At 40.8% G+C, this 26,990-nt stretch overlaps 1 protein-coding gene across 5 annotated transcripts in view; it reads right to left on the bottom strand.

The window, feature by feature from the left end:
* DTHD1 (death domain containing 1) overlaps positions 1-26,990 on the bottom strand; it is an 82,526-nt gene that overhangs the window by 19,425 nt on the left and 36,111 nt on the right. For 2 of the 5 annotated variants that reach the window (XM_037829552.1, XM_037829553.1), the window contains exons 6-8: positions 24,153-24,317; positions 22,534-22,823; positions 15,374-15,618 (exon numbers count right to left, since the gene is read on the bottom strand). In XM_037829552.1, the coding sequence (XP_037685480.1) occupies positions 15,374-15,618; positions 22,534-22,823; positions 24,153-24,317 (700 nt within the window). Of the gene's footprint in view, positions 1-14,291; positions 15,182-15,373; positions 15,619-22,533; positions 22,824-24,152; positions 24,318-26,990 lie in introns of those variants that run through there. The other 3 variants (XR_005215843.1, XM_037829554.1, XM_037829556.1) reach the window with 3 other exon arrangements.

Genomic DNA, 26,990 nt, shown 5'->3' with positions numbered 1-26,990 from the left:
AAAACTCCACCTCCAATTGCTTTATTAATTTCCCCAGCATGCATTCATTTATTCATTTAATAGTTCAAATAACATTATTAAATACATACTAAATAGTTAACAGAACATTACTGAATGCACACTAGGAGATGGGACCATGAAAATTAATGAACTGTGCTCCCTGCTCTGAAAAACTCAGCCACAGTAGAGTACAAAGGTTGCAATGACCACCAATGGTATCAGACAAACTCAAGGGAGGGCTCTGATCTCTAGCTATTTCTCATCGGGAAATTTATAAAACTTCTCTGAGTCTCAGTTTCTTCAGTCACCCAGCATATTATATGAGTTAATATTTATACAGGCTTTATCATTTATTAGCAAGGAATAACTTAATATTAAAAATATTAAACATAGTTATTATCATTACTATTATTATTATATAAACAAAATTGTAATAGACCATACATTGATATATATTTAAAGAGCTTTGGTTATAGATATAGTGTAGTGTCTACTTCTGCCTGGGAAATTTAAAGGTCTCTTCTAAAGAAGTGATGAGAGCTAAGTGTGAAGTTGAAGCTGTCAGAAGGGCAGCTGTGGAATACGTGGGCAAAGTCTCTGAGGCAAGTAAGACTACAATGTGTTGGAGAAGTGAGAACTTAAGTGGAACTGAAGCCAAAAATGGATGTTGGGGAAATGTAGTATGATATGAAGGCTGTGGGGGATAAGTTTTGGGGTTAGTAAATGGACTTACGTGCCAAGACTTGCACTTTGATTGATAGATATCCAGTGACAATTGAGAAGCTTTAGTAGGAGACAAATGATATTTCTTTTTGGGAAAAACCACCCTGTCAGTTGTGTGAAAGTTAGCCTAGAGAAGAAAAGAGGACCAGTGACAGGACTTCAAGGAGAAAGTAGCAATTATCCATAGTATATGGTAACATTAGGAGGAATAGGTATGAAATAGAAGCTTAAATGACAACTCCAAAGTAAAGTCAACAAAACACTATGTTGTATTATAGGGTAGTAGTTCAAACCAGAGTCTTGGGAGCCAACCTAGGAAGCCTCTTTCTACAAATTGCTTTATTCTTCTATGCTCTCCTACCTCCCAGCCCCAAATACATTCACTTTATCACCAAGCCCTGTTTATCCCAAGTCCTATTCTCTCTCCAACCCTCTTCTCTTCTCTTATGATCTTATCAGGCCATCACCATCTCTTCTGTGGATTGTTTCATCAACCTCTTATTTTACTGTTGCTAAGCTCACCTTTACTAATGCAACCTTATATACTGTCACAGTGATATTATTAATGTAAAATTTGTTCATATCATCCTCTTGGTTAAAATTTTCCAATGGCTTGCCATTCCTTATAGGATAAAATAAATCTAATTATAAATGAACTGTATACCTACTTAAATATTCTCAAATCCAGTCATACTCATTCCAAGAATCCCAGTGGCTAAGGAATTTTAGTTTATTCATTTGCTAATGGTGTCTGGTTCATATCCCACCTCGCACGTGTGCCATATGTACATTTTCTTCATCAAGAGATCAATCACATTCTTTTCACAAATTTCAGCAGCCAGTCCTGCATATAGCAATGTCACAGAAACATTCGGTTGTTCTAAGCAAGGCATTCAAAAGCTTTCCATAAACTTTCCCAACTTATTTCCAATATGATTTTTGCAAATCTTCCACTCAAGCCACAGTGGTCTATTTATCGTCATTTTGTAAAACACATCCCATGATGTGCTACTCACTTCAAATTTCCGCTCATGTCATCCCTCCTATGTGGTACCCATTGTCCCTTTCTCTCTTCCCCTCCAGGTCCTTAATATTCTCTTCATCCTTCTGGCTCTGTGAAGTGTCCCCAAGTCAATTCAGCCCGCAGGGATCATTCCCTTCTCTGAACTGTCCTTGGGCTTACCCTCTTTGCCATTCATTTGTCAATCATCGGTTCCTGCCTGTGATCCTGCTGTATTGCCATATTTGATATTATTTATCTCTTACACTGTTTTATAATTTTTCAAGTGTTTATGCTTATTTCCTGAACTGGATTGTAAAAATCTCCTTAAAAACAAGAACCTTGCCCTTTATTATTATTAATTATTATTATTATTACTACTACTATTATCAGGTCCTACACAGTGCCTCATATGTAATAGGCACTTAATTAGTATTTGTTCACTGACATGTTGACCACAGCAAAAAACTAAAAAACAGTTTGAGTTCATGAGCTAGAAACAGTTTGACTTATTGAATTGAATTTGCTTATTAAACATTACAATTTTAAGAAAATAAATACATAAAGTAACTTCTGTATTTTAATTATTAAATTTTCTAAGACAGAAATATGTGTGTTTCCTTTGTAAAAGAATTATTGAAAATTATATGGCAATGTAGTGCTCAATTCTTGGTTTAGTTATACTGCCCTCAGAGCAGAGAAATCTTCCCTTTTATCAATGAGGGTTAAGGAAGAAGAAAGGGGAAGGATGAGGAAAGAGAGAGGAGGAAGGGGAGCAGGGAAGTAATGAGGAAGAAGGGAGTGGAAAAGTGGGGAAAAGGTAAGGAGAAGGAAGAGAGGAAGAATGCAGATAGGGGAAAATTGATAGGCAAAGTGCTTTCCACAAAAGATTACAGGATTCTGTCTCTGACTCAATCTACTTTCTTCATTTCCCTCCTTTAGCATTTTATGTACAATATAATTAAAAGTAAATTTTTCAGTGTCATATTCAGAACCATGTCTTTGAAGGCCATTTTGATGGCTTAGAGGAAGCTGAGATTGCTGGCATGGAAATCATGTTAAAGAAAACATAAGGAGAGTTAGAATTAAGGCACTATAAAGAGTGACAAGGTTTTTAAAATCTTGCCAGATTTTTAAAAAATTGACATGATTTCTCAACTTATAAATATCTAGTGATTTTCTTCTATAATTGGTGGGGATTGGGGCTATTGGAATTAACTCAAGTGTAAAAAGCATTAAGCTACTGTGAACCACTATTCCTACAAAAAACTGTTTTCCAAATATATGCTTTTCTAATCTGCATTCCTAATGGCTTGTAATAAAGTAGTAAGTTCAATTTCATTTTTGATCACTAATATAATATTACAGTTGAAAAAGTTAGCATTGAAGTTCCTGTGAATGTGAAATACTTAAATAGCTCTGAATCTTCTCATTTGTTTTCAATACTCAAGATTGTTCTTTAGTGTTTCATATTGTTGGAAAAAATTTTCATATAGAAAAGGTCATCGCAAGTGGGACAGGGAGATGGTAATGAAAGTCCAAAGTGGTGAGAAAGCGGTAATTCTGATAAACTGAATCTAGCACGAGCATTTGCGTACTTCCTCCCTTTGACACAGCAAGTTATTTAATGTGGTGAGAAAGTAAGTGTTGAAGCAGTATCATTGTTTATTAGAAATCACATGTCATGAGTTCAGTTAAAAAAAGAAAAAAGGAAGTTCAGGCTAAGCAAAACTTAACTTACGTAAATATTGAGGCTAGGTATTACTGAGAAGCTGCAGCTGAAACAGCCATGAGACCTAGAGCCCTTCTTTCCTTCAAAGCAGAGCCTCTAAACAGGCCAGAAGAGTAAAAGGCAGTCACACCCCAAGGTAGCACAAATGCCCAGTGGCGCAGTAGCCTATGTGTTATGATTTCAGAAGCACAGAAAGGACATTTCACCCCACTTCCTTCCACCCTAAATCTTTGAGAGATTCTTGAAACTTGCCTCATTGCTGTCAAAGTACAAACAGATACACAGTTGAAATGAGTTTGTTTGGACATTTTGAGAAGAGGAAGGAGTTTGACAACTTAGAAAAGATTTAGAGGCAAAGCACTGTTCTTTCAGCCAAACATTTCCATATATTGTGAAATATACAACACCATATTCAAAGCATGTGAAATGTGAAATATCTCCAGGATCCTACCTATCTTTCAGTATCATCATCTTTCTCCACTCCTCATGCACACATTCAGCCATGATGGCCTTCCTTTGAGTCTTTGACTAGAAATTCATTGCCATTTCAGGTTCTCAGGACTTATCACTCACTGTGATGCTCTCTTGACTACACAGGCAATTGGGCTTCTTGCCATTAGTTGGTCCTCAGCCCAGAAGGTATCCCAGGGGGCCTTACCTGGCCATCCCATCCACAAGGGCACACATCCAATTCTGTTTATCATCTGATACTAACTTATTTTACCTCTTGGAATGTCTCACTTTCCTCCTCTCACTCTTTGTATTTAAAATATAAACTCTATTTGTGAATTCCTTCATTCATTCCAAAACATTTATTAAGTTCTTGAACATGTGCCAGGCACTATTCTAAATATTTCAGCAGTGAACAAACCAGACAAAGGTTCCTATCCTCATGGAGCTTATTTTCTGGTCATGGGGTGTGGGCATTCCTACAAAAAGCTTAATAAATGAGGATATATATGTTGGAAGGTAACAATTTATTAGAGGAAAGGAAAAGTTCAGTCAGGGTTAGGAGGATCAGGAATGTCAGCTTGTGGCAGTAGGAACAGATTGCAAGATTAGATAGAATCAATTACCTTCAGGAAGAAGGTGACATTTGAGAAAAGAAGGGAAGGAGATGAAGGTATTATCCCAGCAGGTATCTGATGGAAGAGCATTCCAGGCAGAAGAAATCATTAATACAAAGGCCTAAAGCAGAAGCTTGTGTGACATGTTCATGGAACAGCAAGAAGGTCATCATGGCTGGAGCTGAATAAGTGAGGACAAGAGTAGTGTGGATCCCAAAGAGATGAGGAAGTTCACTGCTTTGGTTTCCTAAAGCTGCCAGAATGCAATATACCAGAAATGGGTTGGCTTTTTCAATGGGGATTTATTAGGTTGCAGATTTACAGTTCTAAGGCCATGAAAATGTCCAAATTAAGGCATCAGGAGGTAGATACCTTTTTTGAGAAAAAGTTGATGGCATCCAGGGTTCCTCTGTCACATGGGAAGGCTCATGGTGGCATCTGCTGTCCCTTCTTCTCCAAGGTTCTGGTCTCAAAATGGCTCTCTCAGTTTCTGTGGGTCCTCCTTGCTTCTCCTGGTACATTTTCTTTCTTAGCTTCTCTATCCTTTCTCCATAATGTCTCTGCCTTTTATCCTCTCATAGAGGACTCCAGCAAGGGAATTAAGACCCACGTTGAATGGGTGGGATCACAACTCCTTGGAAACAACTTAATCAAGTCCCACCCACAATAGACCTGCCCCAAAAGATTGGATTAAAAGAACCTAGGCTTTTCTGGGGTACAAAACAGATCGAAACCAATACATTCCCCCAGAGCCTTTTACTCTGAGTGAAAATAGGAGCTATGGCAGGATTTGGAGTTGTTGCATGAGATGATCCACTAACAGTTTAAAAGACCACTTTGTCCTCTGAGTTGAGAACAGACTCTAGGGAAATAAAGGAGAAATGAGACCACACAGCAGGAATTCTGTCCAGCTTGTTCAGCAAGGGATATCATCAGTACATTGCCTGGCATGTGGGATGCATGTTTGTTGAATAAATGAATTAATGTATGAATGAATGAAATATGGAGGCTGAAGAGTAAGATACACAGAGATCCTCACAAGTATGAAGTAATGGGTGATTCTCATGCCATTAGGAGTCAGGCCTAGCATGTTAAGGTCACACCTTATAATTATGTGTTTGTGAATGTATGTGTGCCAACATCTATTATACTTACATATAAGTAATATTTCCTCCTGCCTTCTAAAGGAAAAGCATTTTGTGTGTGTGTGTGTGTCCTCACACTCTATGCCCAAGACAGAAAGGAAGAGGACAGGCCTACTCCCTAATTGTTTCTTTTTTTTTATTTATTCATTTTATTGAGATATATTCACATACCACGCAGTCATACAAAACAAATCGTACATTCGATTGTTCACAGTACCATTACATAGTTGTGCACTCATCACCAAAATCAATCCCTGACACCTTCATTACCACACACATAAAAATAACAATAATAATAATTAAAGTGAAAAAGAGCAATTAAAGTAAAAAAGAACACTGGGTGCCTTTGTTTGTTTGTTTGTTTCCTTCCCCCATTTTTCTACTCATCCATCCATAAACTAGATAGAGGGGAGTGTGGTCCATAGGGTTTTCCCAATCACATTGTCACCCCTCATAAGCCACATTTTTATATAATTTTCTTCAAGATTCATGGGTTCTGAGTTGTAGTTTGATAGTTTCAGGTATCTACTGCCAGCTACTCCAATTAGTTAGAACCTAAAAAGGGTTGTCTATATTGTGCGTAAGAGTGCCCACCAGAGTGACCTCTCGGCTCCTTTTGGAATCTCTCTGCCACTGAAGCTTATTTCATTTCCTTTCACTTCCCCCTTTAGGTCAGGAAAAGCACTTTTAATTTTAATGAATGCCTTGGCCTAATGTTTAGGACATGCATAAATGTATGTGCAATATAGTGCTCATCAATGCCAAACTTCATATAACAGGGCTACTTCCATACCCTGAAAAATAGCACATTCTAACACTGCTTAGCTGAGGTGGATTTTTTAAATTCTGAGTTTCATTGAAGAAGTCCATTCTCACAAAAATAAAGGTCATGGTTTCAATTCCCACTTAAGTTATGTTCGTTTTTAAAGAGGAAAAAAAGTTTCACAGCCAAAGACTGTTTCTCCACCCCAACCAATGCACTTGTACCAAGAGAGTGAATCTGGAAAGTCCTCTGCTGACTCATCAGGGACATGGTATGCTGGCTGCAGAGTCGTATACAAAAGGCAGCAGATGTTTAAAATGTACTCTTTTTAAACATGCCAATATAATTTAAAGCTTATCAGTTTCAAGGGTGGACAGTTTCAAGGTCTGAGAAATATCGTGTTCATCCATTCATTCATAAATATTTATCAAGCACCAGGCACAGGAAATACATAGGCAGGCAGGACAATGAATGTGCCTGCACAGTCTATTGTATTCATTTTTCTCTACCAGGGTATCACCCCTAAGAAGAGAAAATTTGTTCTTGGGGTGGGGGGAGCAAAAGAAAAGCTTATTCTTTTAATGTATAAATCACAGATACACATAAAGTACACAAAGAGATATACAGTATAACTGTGATATTAAAATTTCATGGTGAGAGGCGATTAAGAATAAAAGGATCCTTAGGAGGACAATAAAAGCAACAAAAAAGGTTGAGAAACATTGGTCTATTGGGAAGAAAATATGGAATTGAGTACAATAAAACATGATAACCACCATAATAGGGAAAGTACCAGATGCTGTGGCAATACATACCAGGAATCTGATTTAGAAGGTGGGGGAGGTCAAGAGAGGATTCCCAGGCAAAGTCAACTTACACAGAGATGTAAGAGATGCCTGGTAGGAATTACTCAGGCAAGTAGCTGGGTACTAGAATTAAGGCAGAGTAAAGAACATATGTCCACGCCCTGGACAGTCACTAACACAGACTTTTATTGAAGCTGTTGGAATTCTCTAAATTATCTCAATTGGTTCATTTGGCTGAATAATTCATGAACTTGGGCCGCTGAATTTGTGTCACATTTTTAGACCATCTGTTTAAAAGTCAATTCTGTCCTCTAAGATAAAGGTCTTTCTTTCCATTGTTTGCCATCATCACAGTAAGGTCCTCACCACCTCCTGCCAGAGAATTCCAATAGCTGCCTTGCTTGTCTCCTTCTCACCACGCCATGGCAGCAGAGCAGCCTAGAGCTCTCAGGAAGTGATGTGTGATATTGAGCTGCCTCAAGAGCAGCCCTGACTGGATCATTCCCCTGCTCAGGGATCTTCAAATTGATCCAAATCAATGCCTTAGCCTGCCAGTTAAGTTTGTACAATCAGGCTCTAAACTACTAATCTGAGGGAATTCTAGTATTTAAGCCAATAGCTCCTAAACTTTTCTCATCTAATGAAATCTATAGGCCTCCTCTCATTCGTCCAGTGCCAGGCACTGTTATAACCACTGAAGACATATTTATAGCCTTAAGCTGGATACACAAGTTCCCTTCACTCTTTGGAGCTTGCTTTCTCAAGGGGCAAAGGCAAACAGCAAATACATGAACAAACAGATAAATCAAACAACTTCAATTAATGATGTAAATTTAAAAAGGGTAATAGATTAGAGAGTGACTTTAGATAAGGAGAGAGGGGGATACCTCTTGGAAAAGGTAATACTTAATCTGAGACCTGAATGATAAAAAAACAGCTTGGAAACTATCCAAGGGAAGAGTGCCCCAAACATAAAGAACAGCTGGTTCAAAGGCCCTAAGATGGACATGAACATACACAGACACAAGAAGGAAAATGGGCATATATTTATATGGCTATATCAAAAGTACGACATTTTCAGTCATTGGTTAAATACACTCTGCCACCCTATACAAACTTCCCAGGAACCCCAGGATCTCCCTGAACCCAGCCCCAGCAAGTAGAAAGCTCATGTTTCTAGGACCATGCTTCTCTGTTCTAAGGACTGGTTTCAATTTGGTCAGTGCCCACGTGCGGGTGACTGAGCTTGTACCTCGACTTACCAGGCCTGGGCCAGGGGACCTGATATCACCCCCTGGGGAGGGTAGTAGGTACGGGCGTGAGTGCCCTCTGCAGCCCCCCCGAGCCTGGGGAGCGAGGTCAGGGCAGCTCCCTCTTCCTCACCCAAAATGTCACGGGCAGGGGAGGCTTGCCGGAGGAAACCGCCTTTCTCCCAACTGCCCTTTCCCCACTTCCTTATCTTACCCACTCACTCCCTGGTGCCAAGGCCACTCCTGCCACCGCCAGCGCGCATGCACCGTGGCCAGAACAACCCCCGCCCCGCTGCAATGGCTCCTGCGTCCTCTCAGAACCAATCCTAGCCCCTCTCCCTTCAGTATTGCCATTTAAGGCTGCTTCACCTCCTTTCCAGCCCTGCCCTTCTTACCAGCCTATATAACCTGTAATCACCCCTGAATAAATCTCTTTGGCGCATACTCCTACTGGATGAAGAGTGTCTTGTCCTTATCGCCGCCCTCCATACCTTGCACGCCTCCCGCCGAGGACCCGGCCAAGTCCTCCGCCTCGCCCTCGCCTCCGGGAAAGAGCCCCCGCCGCCGGTACCCTTTAAGCAGCCCCGAGAGCTGAGGGCTCAGCTACCGGCCGCCACTCCCCCCAGAAGCAGTAACCGCGACCGCAACTGGTGCCCCGTGTGAGGAACGTCTCCACACAACAGTTTGGCAGGTCGCCCGCTCGCCCGGACGCCTCTCCAGCTTCCCGTTTCCTCGCCTGCAAGGTAAGGGCCGCCTCTCCTTCGCCGCTTCCGGAGCCGTGGGAGGTTCACTGCTCCGAAGCCGCTCCTCCCTTCCCCCACGCTCTCTTCGTCCTTTTGTATGCGCACTTCTATGACCCCCGTTCCTCCTAACGCTCTCCCTCTTCCCCTCCATTACTTTGCTGTAGTTCTTTGTATTTTTATTTCCTCATTTGGTGCCGTGTGCCTCTTTGCAACCGCCCCCCCCGACTACTCCCGTTGCCAAAGGGCACTGCTTTCCGCTCTCGCCGTCTCCTTCGGCCTTGCGGCCACAGTTTATCTCATTCTCTCTGCTCGGTAAACAACTCCTCCTCCTCCTCCCCGCCAGCCGGGCCGACCCGGCTCGGGAGCAACCCCCCCTCCTCCCCCCTCAGCTATGGGTAATCGTATATCTACGTGTCAGGCACCTCAAGTTCGTGCTCTAGCGGGTCTCCTAGACACGCATCGCTGTAAAGTGTCTGTCCGGCAGCTGCAGGTGTACTGGGACCTCCTGCTCCCCTTTAACCCATGGCTCACCACTTGCCATCTTTGGGACCCTGTTACTTATGATCGTCTTATTGATCGGGTCACCAACGCCATGGAACATGAGAACAAGCGCTTCCCTCCCGGCTTGCTCCCCACCTTAATAACCATCCGCTCCTGCCTTCAAGGCTCCCTCCCCCCTGATCGAGGCCCCGTTAAATCCAAGGAGGCCCTATCAACCCAGCCAACAGATTCAGATAGCGATACTAATTCAAATCATGACTCGGACACGGAGTCCTTAGTCGAGCAGATTAACAACGCGCTCGAGGTGACTCCCAAAAAGCAAAATAACACTGCGCCACGCCAAGATGGCGAACTTCCTCCTTCTTTTTCCATCGAGGGGAGGAAATGCTCCGGCGATGACATCAGCCCTAAGCTGGGCCGGAAACCGCGTACGCTTTACCCCGCCCTTTCACAGGGCGGAGTTAGTCCACCATCTTATGCCTTGAACCCCGCCCTTTCACAGGGCGGGGCTGATCCACCATCTTGTATCTTAGCCACGCCCACCGCGCCGCCATCTTGCGACGCTTGGGGCCTCCCACTCCCACCTCCCCCTTCGGCGGGCTCCCCCTCGGAGCCGCTACCGGCAGCTCCTCCCACCCTGCCAACTAACAACCCCTGGCTGCCTTCTACACCTCAAGGCAACCCTTGGGGCAACGCTCCCCCTACCCCCACTCCCGCGCCAAACCCTCTGCAAGCGCGTCCTCCTTTCTCTCGTGCCTTTCGCTGCTTTCCTCTTAACCTTGCCCCCACCCCACAGAAACCGTATGACTGGTATCCCATTGACTCAGATACTATCAAGCAGCTTCGCAGGGCCGTCAAGGAGGACGGGTTAGGTAGCCCATACGCTTCCCAAATACTGCAGGATCTCGGCATGGACTATTGCATCCCCCAAGACTGGGCCTCGCTTGCCCGTTCCATTCTTAACCCCGGTCAATTTGTTGACTGGCGTGCTCACTTCCAGGCAGAAGCAGCTCAGCAAGGTGAGCAAGACGCAGCCCTTGGAGTCTATCATCCCCCTGAAGCCTATTTGGGCACTGGAGCATTTCTAAATGCGTCTGCTTATATTAATGTCCCTGCTACCTTCTGGACTGTCCTCAGAGGCATCGCCTTGCGCGCGTTTGCCAACTGCTCTGCCTGTCGGCCTAATAAATTCACCAAGCTCTTCCAGGAGCCGAGTAAGCCTTTCGCCACCTTTGTCTCCAGAGTCGAAGAAACCTGCGCTCAAAAGGTAAGTGATCCCCAGGCCCAATATTACATGTGCCCATCCTCAAATCCTGGAAAATCGTACTGTAATTCCCCCAACAAGTACTACTGTGCATACTGGGGGTGTGAAACATTAGCCACTAATTGGAAGCCTCCTGTTCCTGATCATTACCTTACCCTAAAGTGGGCCCCTACAGGGTGCAAACTCCCTACTGTTAACTGGCTCGGCCAAGAAAGTGAGAAATCCTGCATACATCTTAATCTTACAGTGCAGCTCCCCACTGATCCCTCCTGGTTACTCGGTCAAACTTGGGGCTTCAGAATCTATGAGAAAGGAGCCGACCGAGAATCACTTATTCTAATAAAAAAGGAGGCTGTAAACCAACCAGGCCAAAATACTGCATTAAAAACACCCTCTAGCATAGGTTCCAACCAAGTCATTAACCCCCTTTTTCCACAGCCCTCCAGCCGCACTTCAAGTACAAGCAGCGCATCCGGAGGCCGCACCTCAGCTGCAAACAGCGCATCACCAACCCCACCACCCCAACCTTTTCTGCCCCCTTCTCGTTATTCCTCTCCCCTCCTCAGCCTCATCCAAGCCGCCTTTGCCTCAGTAAACTCCTCCAACCCCAATTTTACCTCATCCTGCTGGCTCTGCCTCTCCACCTCTTCCTCTCTATACGAGCCCGTTGCCTCCAACCTCTCCTTTTCAGAAAGCACAGAAAACAGCCCCTTGGAATGCAATTGGAATACCTCTGCCGTCCCCCTGACCTTTCATTCAGTCTCCTATACGGGAAAGTGCGTCCGCCCTCGCTCCAGTAACTCTCCCGACCTCACTGCCTGTGCCAGCTATTCATCTCCCAGCAGCTCTGCCAAATTTCTCATTCCTCATAACTCCTCCCAATGGCTCTGCTCCTCTACAGGACTTACCCCCTGTCTCAGCACAAATGTCATCAATGAATATAAAGAAACTTGCCTCCTAATTGTCCTTATCCCTAGGGTCTTATACCACAGCGAAGAAGACTTCTTCCTCCGTCTGGAAAAAACTGCGGCTCCTGCCCCACTGCAAAAGCGAGAGCCCATCACCGTCCTTACAATTGCCTCCCTCCTAGGTCTTGCCGGCACTGGCACCGGAATCGCTGCACTAGCCAGTCAAGACTCCGCCCTATCTCACCTCAGGGCGGCTGTTGACGAAGACATTCATCACTTACAAAACGCTATTCACCATCTAAAAAATTCTGTCAATTCCCTCTCTGAGGTAGTACTCCAAAACCGCCGAGGTCTTGACCTTCTCCTCCTCAAAGAAGGAGGCCTCTGCGCCGCCCTAGGAGAAGAGTGCTGTGTTTATGCCAATTCCACAGGTCTCGTCGAGGATAGCCTGAAAAGGGTCCGAGAGGGACTGGAAAAGCGTAAAAGAGATCGTGAAGCCACCAGTTATTGGTCCAGTTTTTTCACTCCCATTCTCCCATACATCCTTCCTTTTCTTGGCCCCTTATTAATAATTATTCTAGCTCTCATCTTAGGACCCTGCCTCATCCGCAAAATTGTCCAGCTTGTAAGGAAACAAACAGATGCCATTTTTTCCTCGTTCGTGCAAATCCAGTATCAGCGACTCACCACCTCTGACGCCCCCCACTCCAAGATAACAGCCAACCCTCCGCGACCTCAACGCCACCGGTCGACTCGCCAACCGCGAGACCCTTCTCAATCACCTGAACATCGCTCTCACCTCGAGTTCCAGCTTCTCTGAACCCCTGAACTTTAAACCCCTCACCTTCACCCAGCCCGCTGCAGCGAAGCCATTGTCAAGCGCCCGGACACCACACCAACACTGAGCTCCAGCCTCGCTGAGCCACCGTCAACCCCTTTTTTCCCTTCCCTGACCTCCCCCTTCCCTCACCCTTAGCGGGCCTCTCCGGTAAAGCCTCTTCCTCTAATTAGAAAAGAAAGGGGAATTGCGGGTGACTGAGCTTGTACCTCGACTTACCAGGCCTGGGCCAGGGGACCTGATATCACCCCCTGGGGAGGGTAGTAGGTACGGGCGTGAGTGCCCTCTGCAGCCCCCCCGAGCCTGGGGAGCGAGGTCAGGGCAGCTCCCTCTTCCTCACCCAAAATGTCACGGGCAGGGGAGGCTTGCCGGAGGAAACCGCCTTTCTCCCAACTGCCCTTTCCCCACTTCCTTATCTTACCCACTCACTCCCTGGTGCCAAGGCCACTCCTGCCACCGCCAGCGCGCATGCACCGTGGCCAGAACAACCCCCGCCCCGCTGCAACGGCTCCTGCGTCCTCTCAGAACCAATCCTAGCCCCTCTCCCTTCAGTATTGCCATTTAAGGCTGCTTCACCTCCTTTCCAGCCCTGCCCTTCTTACCAGCCTATATAACCTGTAATCACCCCTGAATAAATCTCTTTGGCGCATACTCCTACTGGATGAAGAGTGTCTTGTCCTTATCGCCGCCCTCCATACCTTGCACGCCTCCCGCCGAGGACCCGGCCACGTCCTCCGCCTCGCCCTCGCCTCCGGGAAAGAGCCCCCGCCGCCGGTACCCCTTAAGCAGCCCCGAGAGCTGAGGGCTCAGCTACCGGCCGCCCCTCCCCCTAGAAGCAGTAACCGCGACCGCACCCACGTGATATCAATTGTTAAATATTTCTAATATCACCTTTACACTAAAGCATAGTATACATGAAATTGTTTTACTATTGCAAAGGCAAATCTGGAGGCCCTAAAATCTGTCCTTGTATCCTTGACTAATAATCCTTACTTTATTGCTAAAAAAGCAGCAGCACATGGTTATTAAACACGTGGGTTCTGGAAGCATATTTCTTTGTCTTGAACCCTAGGTTTGCCACTTAATTTGCTATGAATAGTTATTGACACATTAGAAATTATTGTAGTTATTATAGGAGTTGTGGATTCCTGCTAAACTGGACACATCTTAAATGTTCTATATCTACTATTTCCATTCAAACTCATTCCATCTCCTCATCCCAACCTGCAATAGTCAGATTCCTATAAACTTATAAAGCTTAGATAACATGTCACAACCACAACGAAATTTCTACTGATTTCAACTTCCAGAAAACTCATTTCCTTCCAGAACAGCCATTAGTCATTGTTTATACTATTGTTTAGTCAGCTACTCTCTTAAGAGGTAGTTTTATGTACCTGTTTTGCACACTCTGCTAAATTATAAATTGCTTTAGAGCAGAGCTGTCCCATAGAAATACAATCTGAGATATGTATGTAATTTAAAATTTTCTAGTAGTCACACACAAAAAAGTAAAAAAAAAAAAAAAAAGGAAAGAAAAACAGGTGAGATTATTCTTAACGTATTTTATTGAACCCAATATAACCAAAATACTATCATTTCACCATGTATTCAATATAAAACCATCACTAATGAGATTTTTTATCCTCTGAATCTTTGAATTCTGGCATGTATTTTACACTTGCAGCACCTCTCTTTTTGGACTGCCCGTATGTCAGCTGATTAATAGCCACATGTAGATGGTGGCTACTCTTAGGGACAACACAGCTTTAGAGTATGTATTATCTTCTATAGCTTTGTATTTATCATAATGCTTAACATAATATATTAACTATGCCAGAAATTAAATAAGTATTTGTTAAATTAATTACTTACTTCACCAATTTATTCATAATCTGTATAAAATCTAACCCCTTGGGAAATACATTTCTGCTCTTCATAACACAAAACATTTTTCAAAAATGGACAAATTATTCTAGCTGTCTTTAAAAATACGAGGCTTGTTCTTTCTCTGGAGTGATCAAATGAATTTTTAGATTATATTCCTCATTAAGAATATGGTTTTGAAGTACTAAGTCCTAACTCACTGAAAGAAATTGTACATGCAGGCATAAAGTTTATTAATTAATTTGACATCTTTGGAAAAACAATTGCACCCTTACTTTCTGAAAAGAGTAAGAATTTAAGAAGAGAGAAATTAACTCACAAAACAAACATGCAGAGTTTGGTATACTCACTAAATAATTCTCACAGAAAATGTTTTAAATTTCCCTCTTCAGAGCACAGTATAGCCTTAAAGTGATGTGCTCTGAAACAATGCTTTTATAAATGATTTCCTAGTTACTCAGATGCACTTACAAAAAATGAATGACTTGATGTCTTCAGTCATTTACAACATACTCTCAGCAACAGATCAATTTGAATTGTTCTTGTTAGAATACCTGATATGAGACAAAATGGAAACCTTAGCATGTATTCTACCACTCTAAAATTTAACATACTCTTTCTTTATCAATTTTATCCCCATCTTTTCAAAAAAAAACCTTATGCATTAATTTGCTTGCATTATGATTGTGGTAGACAATTATGAAGGATTAACAAAATATGGTAATCAGGGAAGTAAAATATCTCACCTTTGGCAAGCTCAATGGTAATCTGCAAATTGGCAACTGACAATGGTTTTCATTAATTACAAGAGATTGATCCAAGTTAAGGACAATCTTTTCTTTAGGTACTTTGTAACCTATAATGGTGCCCTTATAATGAGGGCAGCTATAGTTTCCAAATTCATCCACCTCTTTGAGTTGGAGTTCCAGCCTGGGTTTTCTTTGTAAGTGAAAAATAAGCTTGTAGTCTCTTGCATAATCCTTTCCATTGCCTAAATAAAAATAAAACACATTTGTTACTATTAAGATGCACCACTTTCCCCTAATTATTTGTCTAAATCTAAATAATCATTTAGTTTTTAAAATATAATTAAAACTTTGTTGTGTCATTGTTTCTCCTCAAAACATGACCTGACAAGGCATCAACTGACTGAGACCATGCAGAGTACTAAAAAATTTCTCATCTATAATTGAACTAGGGATTTTCTGGCTGCTCCCAAATGTAACAATCTTTGATTTTCTTTTTCTCTACCATTTTGCTATAACAAATACTCAGCTCTTTCCACATTTGGAAAATTATTTTCACATTTCAAAAACTATCTTTTTCCTTTCCTGGAGCTATTCATATCATATTGCACACTATCATGACCTCATAATAGACATTCTAGATCTGCACTCTATTACATGGTACCTGCTGGAAACATATGGCATTTTAATTTAAATTTTAATTAATTAAAATCAAGTGAAATTAAAATTTCAATTCTTCAGTCACTAGCCACATTTCCAATGCTTAATAGCCACATATGGCTAGTGGCTACCTTATCGGACAGTGCAGCTGTAGAACATTTCCACCATCCCAGACATCGACAGAGCTGTTTAGAACATCCCAGTGGAATAGTTACTAGTTCAGGTTACTGAAATTTCTATGTAAACCTGGTGGATCTCCTCAAAACGATATGTAAAAGTCTTCTCAACTCCCTACTGAAAATATTGAGACTTTTGTGAATATAACCTTTCATTTATGGGGATTTTTACCATGATAATCAGGATATTTTATCTTGTAATTGAAACAGTAAAATAGGCGCTGCTATGTTTCCTAAGGCAATACATGTCTGTATTACACTTTGCAAAATTAAAGGGAAGCTATGTTGTAGCAGTTGAGATAATGTTTTAGTTGTAAAGATCTGTATTCAAATCCAGCCTCTACAGTTTATCGACACTGCAATATTTGTCCAATATTTTCACATCTCTGAACTTCTCCAACACTCAACTTCCTTATCTCTAAAATAGAACAAATAAAACATACATCTTAGATAGCTCAGAGAATGAAATGAGATAATGTGGATAAAATGTTTGGCACAGGGTATCACATAGTCAATGCCCAATACGTGATAGCAAGGAGGAATAAGAAAGTAGCAGAATTCTTCCATAATTTGAATTTCTATGCCCCAAAACAAACCAGTTAAATTTTTTACAAAAATGTCAATATGAAGCTCTTGTATTTCAGTCAAAACTTCTTCTGCTCCTGGAAGCCTTAAAGTTGACTGCCCAGAGCTATTTTTGAACTTGACCCAGTAAAGTAAGAGTTGAAGAGAAATGTAGAAGATGCCATTACCCTTCTCCCTGTTGTGTCTGCTAGAGGAGGGGTTGGTGAATTTGTAATGCACAAGAAGGTATAGGAGTATTTCCCTTGCATAATTCCAAATTCAAGAGACAACTAGACTAATTGAACAAAACAGATTCCTAGGAGACGGATGACTCTGGCAAAGATCAAATAGAAAGAAAGATAAATTCTTTGGCATCATTAAAATTTGATCTAGTAATTAGTACTTCCGGATGACTGGAGTATCATCTGGCAAACTTCTACTTCCATACCACTAGAGTACTCTGAAGAAAAATGTAACTACTTTGGACCCAATGCCACCTAGTAAATTTGTCCTTCCATCCTTTTGAAGACTTTAGACTCCCTACCACTGCAAATTATTCAAGAGGAATAATGATTAGAAGTGAGGCATGGTCAAACGGGTTCCATTTATATCTAAAAGTTATCTACTACTTATTTAAGAGTTAATTTTTTAAAACAAAGATCGATAACACAAACTTCTGAGTCACAGTTATATATGAAATAAGGACAATATTATTGAGGGTTTACTAGCAATGAACAGCATGATCTTAGTGCTATAAATAGAAAGCAACATATATGTTTAAGTTGCAATTTTATTGTTTCAATGACTTAGCACCATGTTTTCAACACCCTTGTCCCAGAAAAAGAGTAGAACCTAAAAAAGACAAGTTGGATAAAGAAATTTTACTTGTCTATATATTTTTTCTGACATTTTTCTCACAAATTTGGCATATTTAAAGGGGAAGTCAATAGTATATAGTCCTTAGCAGTGCCTTACCATAATAGCTGCTTGGTAAATACTTGTCACATTAGGACAGAGTGTATTTCCATTTGGAGAGTTACTAAACGTTGCTTATAGCAAAATATATTCTTCTCAATAATGGGTCATAGTAGGTTGAATTATGCACCCCACAAGTCCATGATGTTCATTTTTATCTATTCCCATGGGTACGTACCCTTTATGAATAGGATCTTCTGTAGGTGTTATTTTTAGTTAAGGTATGGCCAACTGGATCAAGATATGACTTAATCCTATTACTGGAGACATTATAGAAAAAGCCCCAAGGATGAAGCCACCAAGGAAGCTAAAAACTGGAAGTCAGTGGAACCCAGAAGAGAAAGAGAGGACATTGCCATGTGACAGGAAAGTCAAAGAACCCTAAGGATCACTGGCAGCCATTCCAGAACACCACACTCTTCAGGGAAAAAGCATCACCTTGCTGATACCTCAATTTTGTACTTTTCCTAGCTTTAAAACCATGAACCAATGAATTCCCATTGTTTAAACCAACACATTTTATGGTATTTGTTTTAGCAGCTGGGAAACTAAGACATGGACATTGGAATATTTTTCATCAATTACATAAAAATACAAAGTACTTAAGTAGGGATATATGATTTTGCTTAGAAAAACTTTTTTTAATGATGAGCCAGAAAAATCCTATTAGAACTACTAGCTCATGGTATTTCTATATTCTAACCCATTCTCCACCAACTCTACTCTAAGCCACCATCATGTCTTGCTTGTTTGACTGCAATAGCACATTAACTGGACTCGCTGCTTCTACCCTTGCCCTTGCACAGTATCTGACCAGCACAGTTAAATTCTAACTAGATCATGTCACTCCTCTGTTGAAAACCCTTCATGGCTCCCCATTTCACATGGAATAAATGGCAAACTCATTGTGATGACCTATAAGGCATGATCGGACCTCATCTCATCTCCTGCAATGCTTCTCTCCTTCTCTCTGACCCAGCCACCAGCCTCCTTGCTGCTCCTCAAATACACCATGCACATTCCTGCCTCAGTCCATTTGTACTTGTTATTCCTTTTTCCTGGCACAAAGACTTCCTCTCTTGTCTTTTTTGAGTCTTAGTTTAAATGTTCCCTTCTCAAAAAGGTCTTCCTTGATAACTCTATTTAAAATTGCAGCTTCACCACCTGCTCTGAAACTTCTGTACTTCCTGCTTTATTCTTTTGTATTGTAATTTTCACCCTCTGTGAAACTAAATGTTTATTTATTTGTTTATTCTTCTGTCTCCCCCCACCATTAGAATATAAACACATAAGGGGAATTTTTGTTGCATGAGTAAAAGGACAGTCATTCCAGTTTCCTATACATGTACCTGGGAAAATCACTCTCCTGGGCCAAAGGACATTCAGGGCAACTTTGAGGCACACAGACCTCAATGCGGTGTTACTAATTGTTGTGGGTGAAGCTAAAGAATCATTGTATAAAAATTTTGTAAAAGCACTTAACAGCACTTTTTGGATTTTGTGTTCAGTGGGGGGTTTGGATGTCATGCAACAGGAAGACTAAGTGCTTACCTGAGCTCTAAACTGAAAAGAATATTCTATCTTGTGTCCAGAAAAAGGCCAGAAGCCAATTGTTCTAGTTTGCTAATGCTGTGGAATGCAAAACACCAGATATGGATTGGCTTTTATAAAAAGGGGGTTTATTTGGCTACACAGTTACAGTCTTAAGGCCATAAAGTGTCCAAGGTAGCACATCGTAATCGGGTACCTTCACTGGAGGATGGCCAATGGCATCCAGAAAACCTCTGTTATCTGGAAAGGCATGTGGCTGGCATCTGCCCCAAAGTTCTGGTTTCAGAATGGCTTTCTCCCAGGACGTTCCTCTCTAGCAAGCTTGCTCCTCTTCAAAACGTCACTCACAACTGCACTGAGTTCCTTCTTTTTGAATCAGCTCATTTATATGGCTCCACTGATCAAGGCCCACCCTGAATGGGTGAGGCCATGTCTCCATGGGAATATCTCATCAGAGTCATCACCCACAGCTGGGTGGGGCACATTCCAAGCAAATCTAATCAGCACCAAAGCGTCTTCCCCACAAGGCTACATCAAAGAATATGGCTTTTTCTGGGGGACATAATACATTCAAACCAGCACATCAATCAAAAACAAGAGAAGAACCCACCATTCCATTTGATTTCTTAAGAATGCAAGAATGCATGTCCTGTGAATCCCACTTAAAAAGAGTTATATCATGTCTATTCAAATGAATATAGAGATTGGCATTTCTCGAAGGACAGGAGTCTACTTTCATTAACTAAAGTTTTAGATACTTTTAGCCACCATCAACACTATACTGTTAAGTACTTTCCCAGGCTTTTGTCTTTATTCTTTCAACTAACAGTCTCTGAGCTTCTTCTATCTGCAAGGTACCTTCCAGGTGCTGGGAAATGAATGGTGCCCACCAACAAAGACAGTCCCTCCCTTCATGGGATGGTAGCTAGAGAAACTGGTATTGATCAAACAATTAAACAGATGGAAAACTTAAGCTGTGGTAAGGGCCACAAAAGATAAGTACAAGTGGCTGTGAAAAGATATAAAAAGGACAGACATTAGCAGGGAGGTAGAGAAGGCTTCCCTGAGCGTGATATTTGAGGTGAGATCTGGAGATACAATAGGAAGAAACTGAGGATGGGGGTGGGAATAATCTTTCAGGCAAGGTTCTGGCTGCATCTAATTGAGATTCAGAGATTCCCCACAGGCCCTGGTGGAAGGCCTCAATTCTTTATTGAGAGTCATTCTGCTTTTGATGAAGAAAAATTCAGTGAATCTCCAGATGTGAGCATGGGTCTCTAAGGAAAGCAAAGCAGAAAAGATCTTGGCATCCTGCCTGATTCATGTTCCTTGAATGACAATGAGCTCTTCTTCATCCTTACATGGAGGGATTGCACACACTGGCTGTCTTCAGGAACTCTTAAGTTAGCACAGGCTCTCTAGTCCCTATTATAGACAATAACATGATCAGTACCAAGGCCTAGGAGAAGAACAATAACTACCTCCTATTTAGGGCCATAGATAAACACAGCTGGCAGTACCAAGTAGTACAGGAAAATCATTTGCATCATTAGTTTGCATGGGGCACTTCTGGTTTTTTACTGTCTCTCCTTAGAGACATTGTCCCAGGGTGGAAACGGTGGTTTCTGCTCCGGAAGCCAAGAGGGAAGGGATCTCTTCCACCCTTCCTTCCTCTCTTTTCTCCCCCTTCCCTACTCCTTCTGTTGACATCCTTGTCACTCACTAAGTCCTGTCACACTGGCTCAGATGACTGAGATCCTGCATGTGGGAGTGGAAGAGGCACTTCAAATTGGAGTACTTTGGCCCCACTTATTCTAAATACCAGAAAAAGGGCAGCCTCAGCTTAAAACTTTATTGCTTTTGAAGTAATAAAGAACCAATAAATAACCATTTTCTAAATCATACTGAAAATAAGCGCCACTCAATTCAATGGGATCCACATTAACTTATAAGTGAATAGAGAATATTACCTCAAGTCAAGTCTATGGAGGAGTCCCTGGCCCAGAAATCCCCATAAAACACATTTCTGAACTCTCCCCAATACCCCACCTTTACACACACACCTACTTAAATTCTACTCTGTCCCAGAGAAAGGAGTTAGAGAGGATGGTACTGAATTAATGAAAATGAAATTGCTGACATGGCAACTCCCTCAAAGACCTTTTCGTCTCTTCTTCCACACAACTGTTTTCTCTCCAAATTCTTTCTCTTCCTTTTCTCTTTCTCTCCTCTTTCCTTTTGTCTCTTTGTCCTTTCACTTCTCCCACCTTTCATGCAGGCTCTCATAATTCTTTATCCTGCTTTCTTCCTTCACAATTGTCATTTATGCATCCACTCACTATGATTTATTGAGAGCCTTTGATGAACCAGGTGCAGTGCTAAGCTCAGTGGATATAACAAGACTAACGCAGTCAATGCCATGCCTTCATAAAATTTATTTTCCAAGGAAGATCATAAAAAATTAAATAAATAAATAAGCAAAATAATTTCAAATTTAGATAGTCTCTATAATGGAAATAAAAATAGCACTAAATAAATATGGGGATGAGAGGTAAGCAAGGGTATGTCATCTAGATCAGTGGTACTTAAACTTTTTTGTGCCATGAATCCCTTTGGAGCTTTGTGATACTTTTGGATACCTTCTCAGATTAATTTTTAAAATATGTAAAATAAAATACATAGAATTACAAAGAAAGTAATTATATCAAAATAGAATTCTATCTCCACATCTCTTGGGGTCTGCTGACCCCAGGTTAGATTCCTTGTAGGCCATGGTAAAGAGTTTCGGTATTACTTTCCTTAAAATAAGAAGTAATTATAAACCTTTGGTTGGAGAGTAATACAATATGATTTATGTTTTAAAAATATCAGTCTTGTTCCTGTGTGAAAATAGATTTCATGCAGGTAAGTGGAAAAAGAGGAGCACTTAGAAGGTGACTGCATTGGTACAGGAAAGAAACAATCTTAGCTTGGACTAAGCTAGTAATCATGGAGAAGGACAGGAATGTGGCTATTTTTGAGGGACTGTCACGTAGAATCTTCCCATAAAGGAACAGGCATCCTCTAAGTAGAGAAGGAAGAAACTGTAAAGGAAGAAGTAACAAATCTTCTCTCCCATTTCTTAAAGTCTCAATCCCCTGGTTTTCTTAGAGGCACACGTTTGTTTAGTCAGCTCCTTCCAAAGATTGTGACTTGTAGCCCATTGAATATACAGGAAGATTTTCTTATACTTACTTGAAGCAAATATGTTTCCAGTAAACCTTAAGAGAAGTTGTTCTCCTTCTTTTAATTGGAAATGATGAGAAGGCTCTGGAGGACCTCTAAATCCTTCCAATCGCAAGTTGTTAAGCTCCTGGTTTAAATCCTTAGAGGGCACCACTGAAATAACTGCTCTATGTGGATTGTTTTTTTGGTGATACAGTACTATGCAGGCAGTGGTGCTGAGTGTGGCTTCCTCTAAAGATTTCACAAAAGAAATCAAATGGCTATTGTCCACCATGGAGGAGAGATGAAGCACAATAAACCTGCATGGAAGAAAAGAGGAGTGGCCGGGGGGAAATATAGCCTTAACAACACTGCCAATATGTAATAACACCAAGAAAAGGGCCATTATCATCCAAAATATCCTTTAAAATCAGCATTCTGATGATGAAATGGCAAAGTTCGTAAATGTTTTATAGTAAACATGTCAACAGTTAGGAGACCAACTCAACTCAAACTAAGTTCTAAAATACATGTTCTTAAACACAGAAATCATCTATTCTCAGCTCAACTCTCAAATATGGTAGCATATTTTAAATTAGGGAATATTGCTTCCAACAATAGAAGGAAAAGGTGGTCAAAATAATCTATTTCCTCCCAATTTAGGATGCAGAATATATATCATAAATTGGAGACTGAAATAGTCATCTCCTTTCCCTGTTTGGTAAGGATTGTTATGTTGCACCCCTTTCCTTGGGCTGGACCACTCATCCCAAATTCTTCTTCAGAGAATTCCCCTTGGCCAATGAAAGCCCTCTCGTCCAGGAGTCCCACGTCCACAGCCAACAAATAACTGACTCAAGGGTACAAAAACAGCCTTCTTGGTAGTGCTACTCACACTCCTGAGCAACTCCAAGGTATCAGGCTAAGACATCACCCGAAACTGTATTTTGGCCTAACTTCTTCCTTTCACCTGTCTGCTTCCTTCATTCCCTTACAGTATTCCCTTGAGAACATTTCCTCAATAAATCATTTGCACAAGCATTCTCATCTCAGACTGTGATTCCAGGACACCTGGCCTAAGACAACTGTTTACATAAGATCTATTATGAAATCAAGCCTATCTTTAGATATATGATTGCCCTCTCTTTATGAGTGTCTCCTCCTTATGAACCCTAAAACTCTCTAAAACTCTTCTTATAATGGGCTGTCTAGAAAACATGGAAATTAGAAAGCAAAATGAGGGTACTGAAATAACAAATTCAGTTTTTATATATCTATATGTGTGTGTGTGTGTATACATATATACACATACATAGTATGAGAGAAACACAAACATGAACAATTAGTTACTATCTCCTTGGAATTTCAGAAATGAAGGTGCACTTTTAAAACTATTTTGGAGTGAGAATGAGTCTGTAAGAATAAATGAATAAGTTAAGAGTGATTTCCAAAAGCACTTGTTAAACTCTCACGACTGAAATTAAAATTAGCATATTCATGTCAATCCTGATTTGCATTTTAAATACATCCTAAAGGACTATTCATATTCCTATTTGAGGAAACTAACTTATGATTTCATTTCTGTAAACATCAGTTATGGGCCATCAAGACATAAAACCATCAACTTTTATTATTTAGTATTATATTACCTTTCTAAATGTTCACACAGTTCAAAGGATACCAAGCCACTCTGCATCGTTCTCACCACAGTATCATCAAGCCCAAACCAACCGCCATCTCGACTTCTGAATCCCAGTAATTTCAGAGTTTCACAGGCAATGTTTCCAGATTTTCTTATGGAAGCACTTTTTGTCCTAGATAATGATAGCAGAGAAGAAATTGGTGAAATTTATATAGCATAAATCACATTTAATTCATTCTCTTATTAAGTTGATAATTTAGTCAAAATTCATTAGAGCAAATACTATTTGGTATTCATTATGCTAGGCAACAGTAATACAAAGATCAGAAATATATAGCCCTTCTCCTACAGAGACTGACAGTATTACAGTATTACCTAATTACAACATAAGGAGATCTGTACAATAATGAGGAATGGGCAAGGTGGTTTAGAAGTAGAAATGAGGTATTCAGGTACACTTGCAAAGTGCAAATGCTGACATTTGAGATAGAATTTAGAGAATGAGAAGCACTGTACTACTGACAAAGAGGTCTAAGGGAACACAAAACAATATGAATAAATTTGCTGATGTAGATCCAGATGCTTTAGGATAACCAAGTATGATAATATGGCATAATAGGTGAGACCATGGACTAGAGCAAGATTCCTGGTTTCAGACCCTGGGTGGCTCTGCCTCTCATGAGCTGTGAGACCATGAGAAAGTTATTAGATCTCTCTGTATCTCAGTATTCTTATCTATCATATGAGACCAATAATAGTACCTACATCATAGGATTAGTGAGTTGATATTTGTAAAGAACTTGTAATTGTTGTTTGTATAAATGATATTAATCATGTCAGTCATTTAGCTTTCTTGTCCAACTCGCCTTCTTGCTTAAACTGCCCCCCTCAAAAGCCCTGAAAGAGCCAGTTATATATATCATGTGATAACTTCCCCTAACCACAGCTGATTTGACTAACAGTGGACCAATTTTCAAAATCCAGCCAATTTGATGCTTTTTCTTTGGAATTTGAATAAAGAGGCCCAAAGACTGTAATTTATTGTCACTTGTGGTGAGCTGGGCTCTGAAAATGATTAAGCAGAGAGTTTATTAGGAAAGGAAAAGTGGAGCAGATGCTAAGAAAGAAAAGGAGAAAAATCAAGATGAAAGTATCCATGCAGTTCTACAGATGGAGAAAGCAGAGATTATCTAGTTTAGCTTACAATAAATTCTTCTTTTCTTGAATTATCTTAAATGAGCATATGTTCCTCACAACTAAACGTAGGTAAGTCCTTGACAACAAACACTTTGAGGGAAAAATAACCTATTCTAATGATGCTACAAGCCACAAGGAAACAAATTCATTCTAGCCAAATACTAAGAATGCACACTCATATCTTTATTTGTGAATAGAGCTATAGTTGTGGGTTTAATACCACCTAGGTTCACAGGGAACTTCGCAGGTTTAGCAGTTTTATGATCAATGGATTAGGAACTGAACTAGATTTAAAAAGTCTACTCCAAAATCTTCTTGGATGGTACTAGTTCCTGTAGGGGATCAACCAGGTTAAAATCGGGGGAATAGAAAAAAAATTAACATTTAGTTTGAGACTTTTGGTTTGTAACCATAGATATGGTAAATTATGGTAACGTTTGGGAATTAACACTTTATTTTTCACAGGAAGATATAACAAATCCAGAACTTTGGTCATTTACTGGAAATTTACTTAATTAAGTACAGTATTGATTTCTTTTTTCTTGATAGCAACCATTCACTTTTTCTGCCAATAGCCTAAATTTTCTTTGGGGGTCTACAGGTTCCCAATGGTAGTGAGGCTGATCCAACTCCCAGCTCCAGGTGGGTGCATAACCTGAGCCAAATAGTGAATTTGTCTTTCATTAGTGCTATTTACCAGAAAATTTCATTTTCCTCCCTTCTGGACAACTAACTGATAGGGTTGCATTTCCCCCTATGATTGAGTGGAGCCTTGTGACTAGTTCTGGTTAATGAATTATGAATAAAAGAACTATATGTCACTTTGAATCCAAGCATTTAATTGATAACATGGGTCCATCCAGAGCTCTTTTTCCTTTCACCACCATAAGAGCAATGTTCCAGACAGTTGTTACTCTGTTAGCCAAAGTCACAGAATGAGGATGAGAGAAAGGCAGCCTACCTTTGATGGCCCCACAATGTGCAAGAGTATAAACACATTAAGGATAAGCCTTTGGGATTTGGGGGTTTTGTTTTCATTGTCATAACCAACCTAACCAGACTTGTATAATACATCTTCTTTCTGATCCCTGGGTTCTGTTAAGTGATGAGTTTGTGATAGATTTGGAGTATCAGGCCCAAGGCCTTTATGCATCCTTTTGGGGAAAAAAGCTTTCTCTTTTCCACTGTACTTGGAGTTATATAGATGTAGCCTGCATGAGAGACAAGCATGTCAGAGACTGTAACTGGCTCAGAGGAAAGCAGAAAGAGAAGAGAATGGATCTTTCCCGGTTCAAGAAAAATCTAAAGATAGATACATCCACAGATTTTTAATTTGCATGAGCCAGGAATTACTTTTTGCTTAAATGCTTTAGGTTTGCTTTTCTGTCTCTTACACTCAAAAGAATCCTTGATGAAATAAAAATCAAACTTAGACTTTAATTAATATAGTAATGGATACAGCCCACATTCAATAAATAATTAAATAATTTGGTGGAATGCTTTGTCCCAACTGTTGTTAACAACTCTGCAACTAAACTGCAAACTTCGATAACTAATATTGTCTGGCAGTGAAGAGCAGACAAAGAAAGGAGAAGTGGAGCAGATGCTAAGAAATTTTTTAACATTTTGACGTACTAGCAGTTTCATG

The sequence above is a fragment of the Choloepus didactylus genome, chromosome 3 (genome assembly GCF_015220235.1).
Source record: "Choloepus didactylus isolate mChoDid1 chromosome 3, mChoDid1.pri, whole genome shotgun sequence".
Classification (NCBI taxonomy): domain Eukaryota; kingdom Metazoa; phylum Chordata; class Mammalia; order Pilosa; family Megalonychidae; genus Choloepus; species Choloepus didactylus.
The sequence above is the reverse complement of the archived record's forward strand: the minus strand, read 5'-3'. Positions and strand labels throughout refer to the sequence as shown.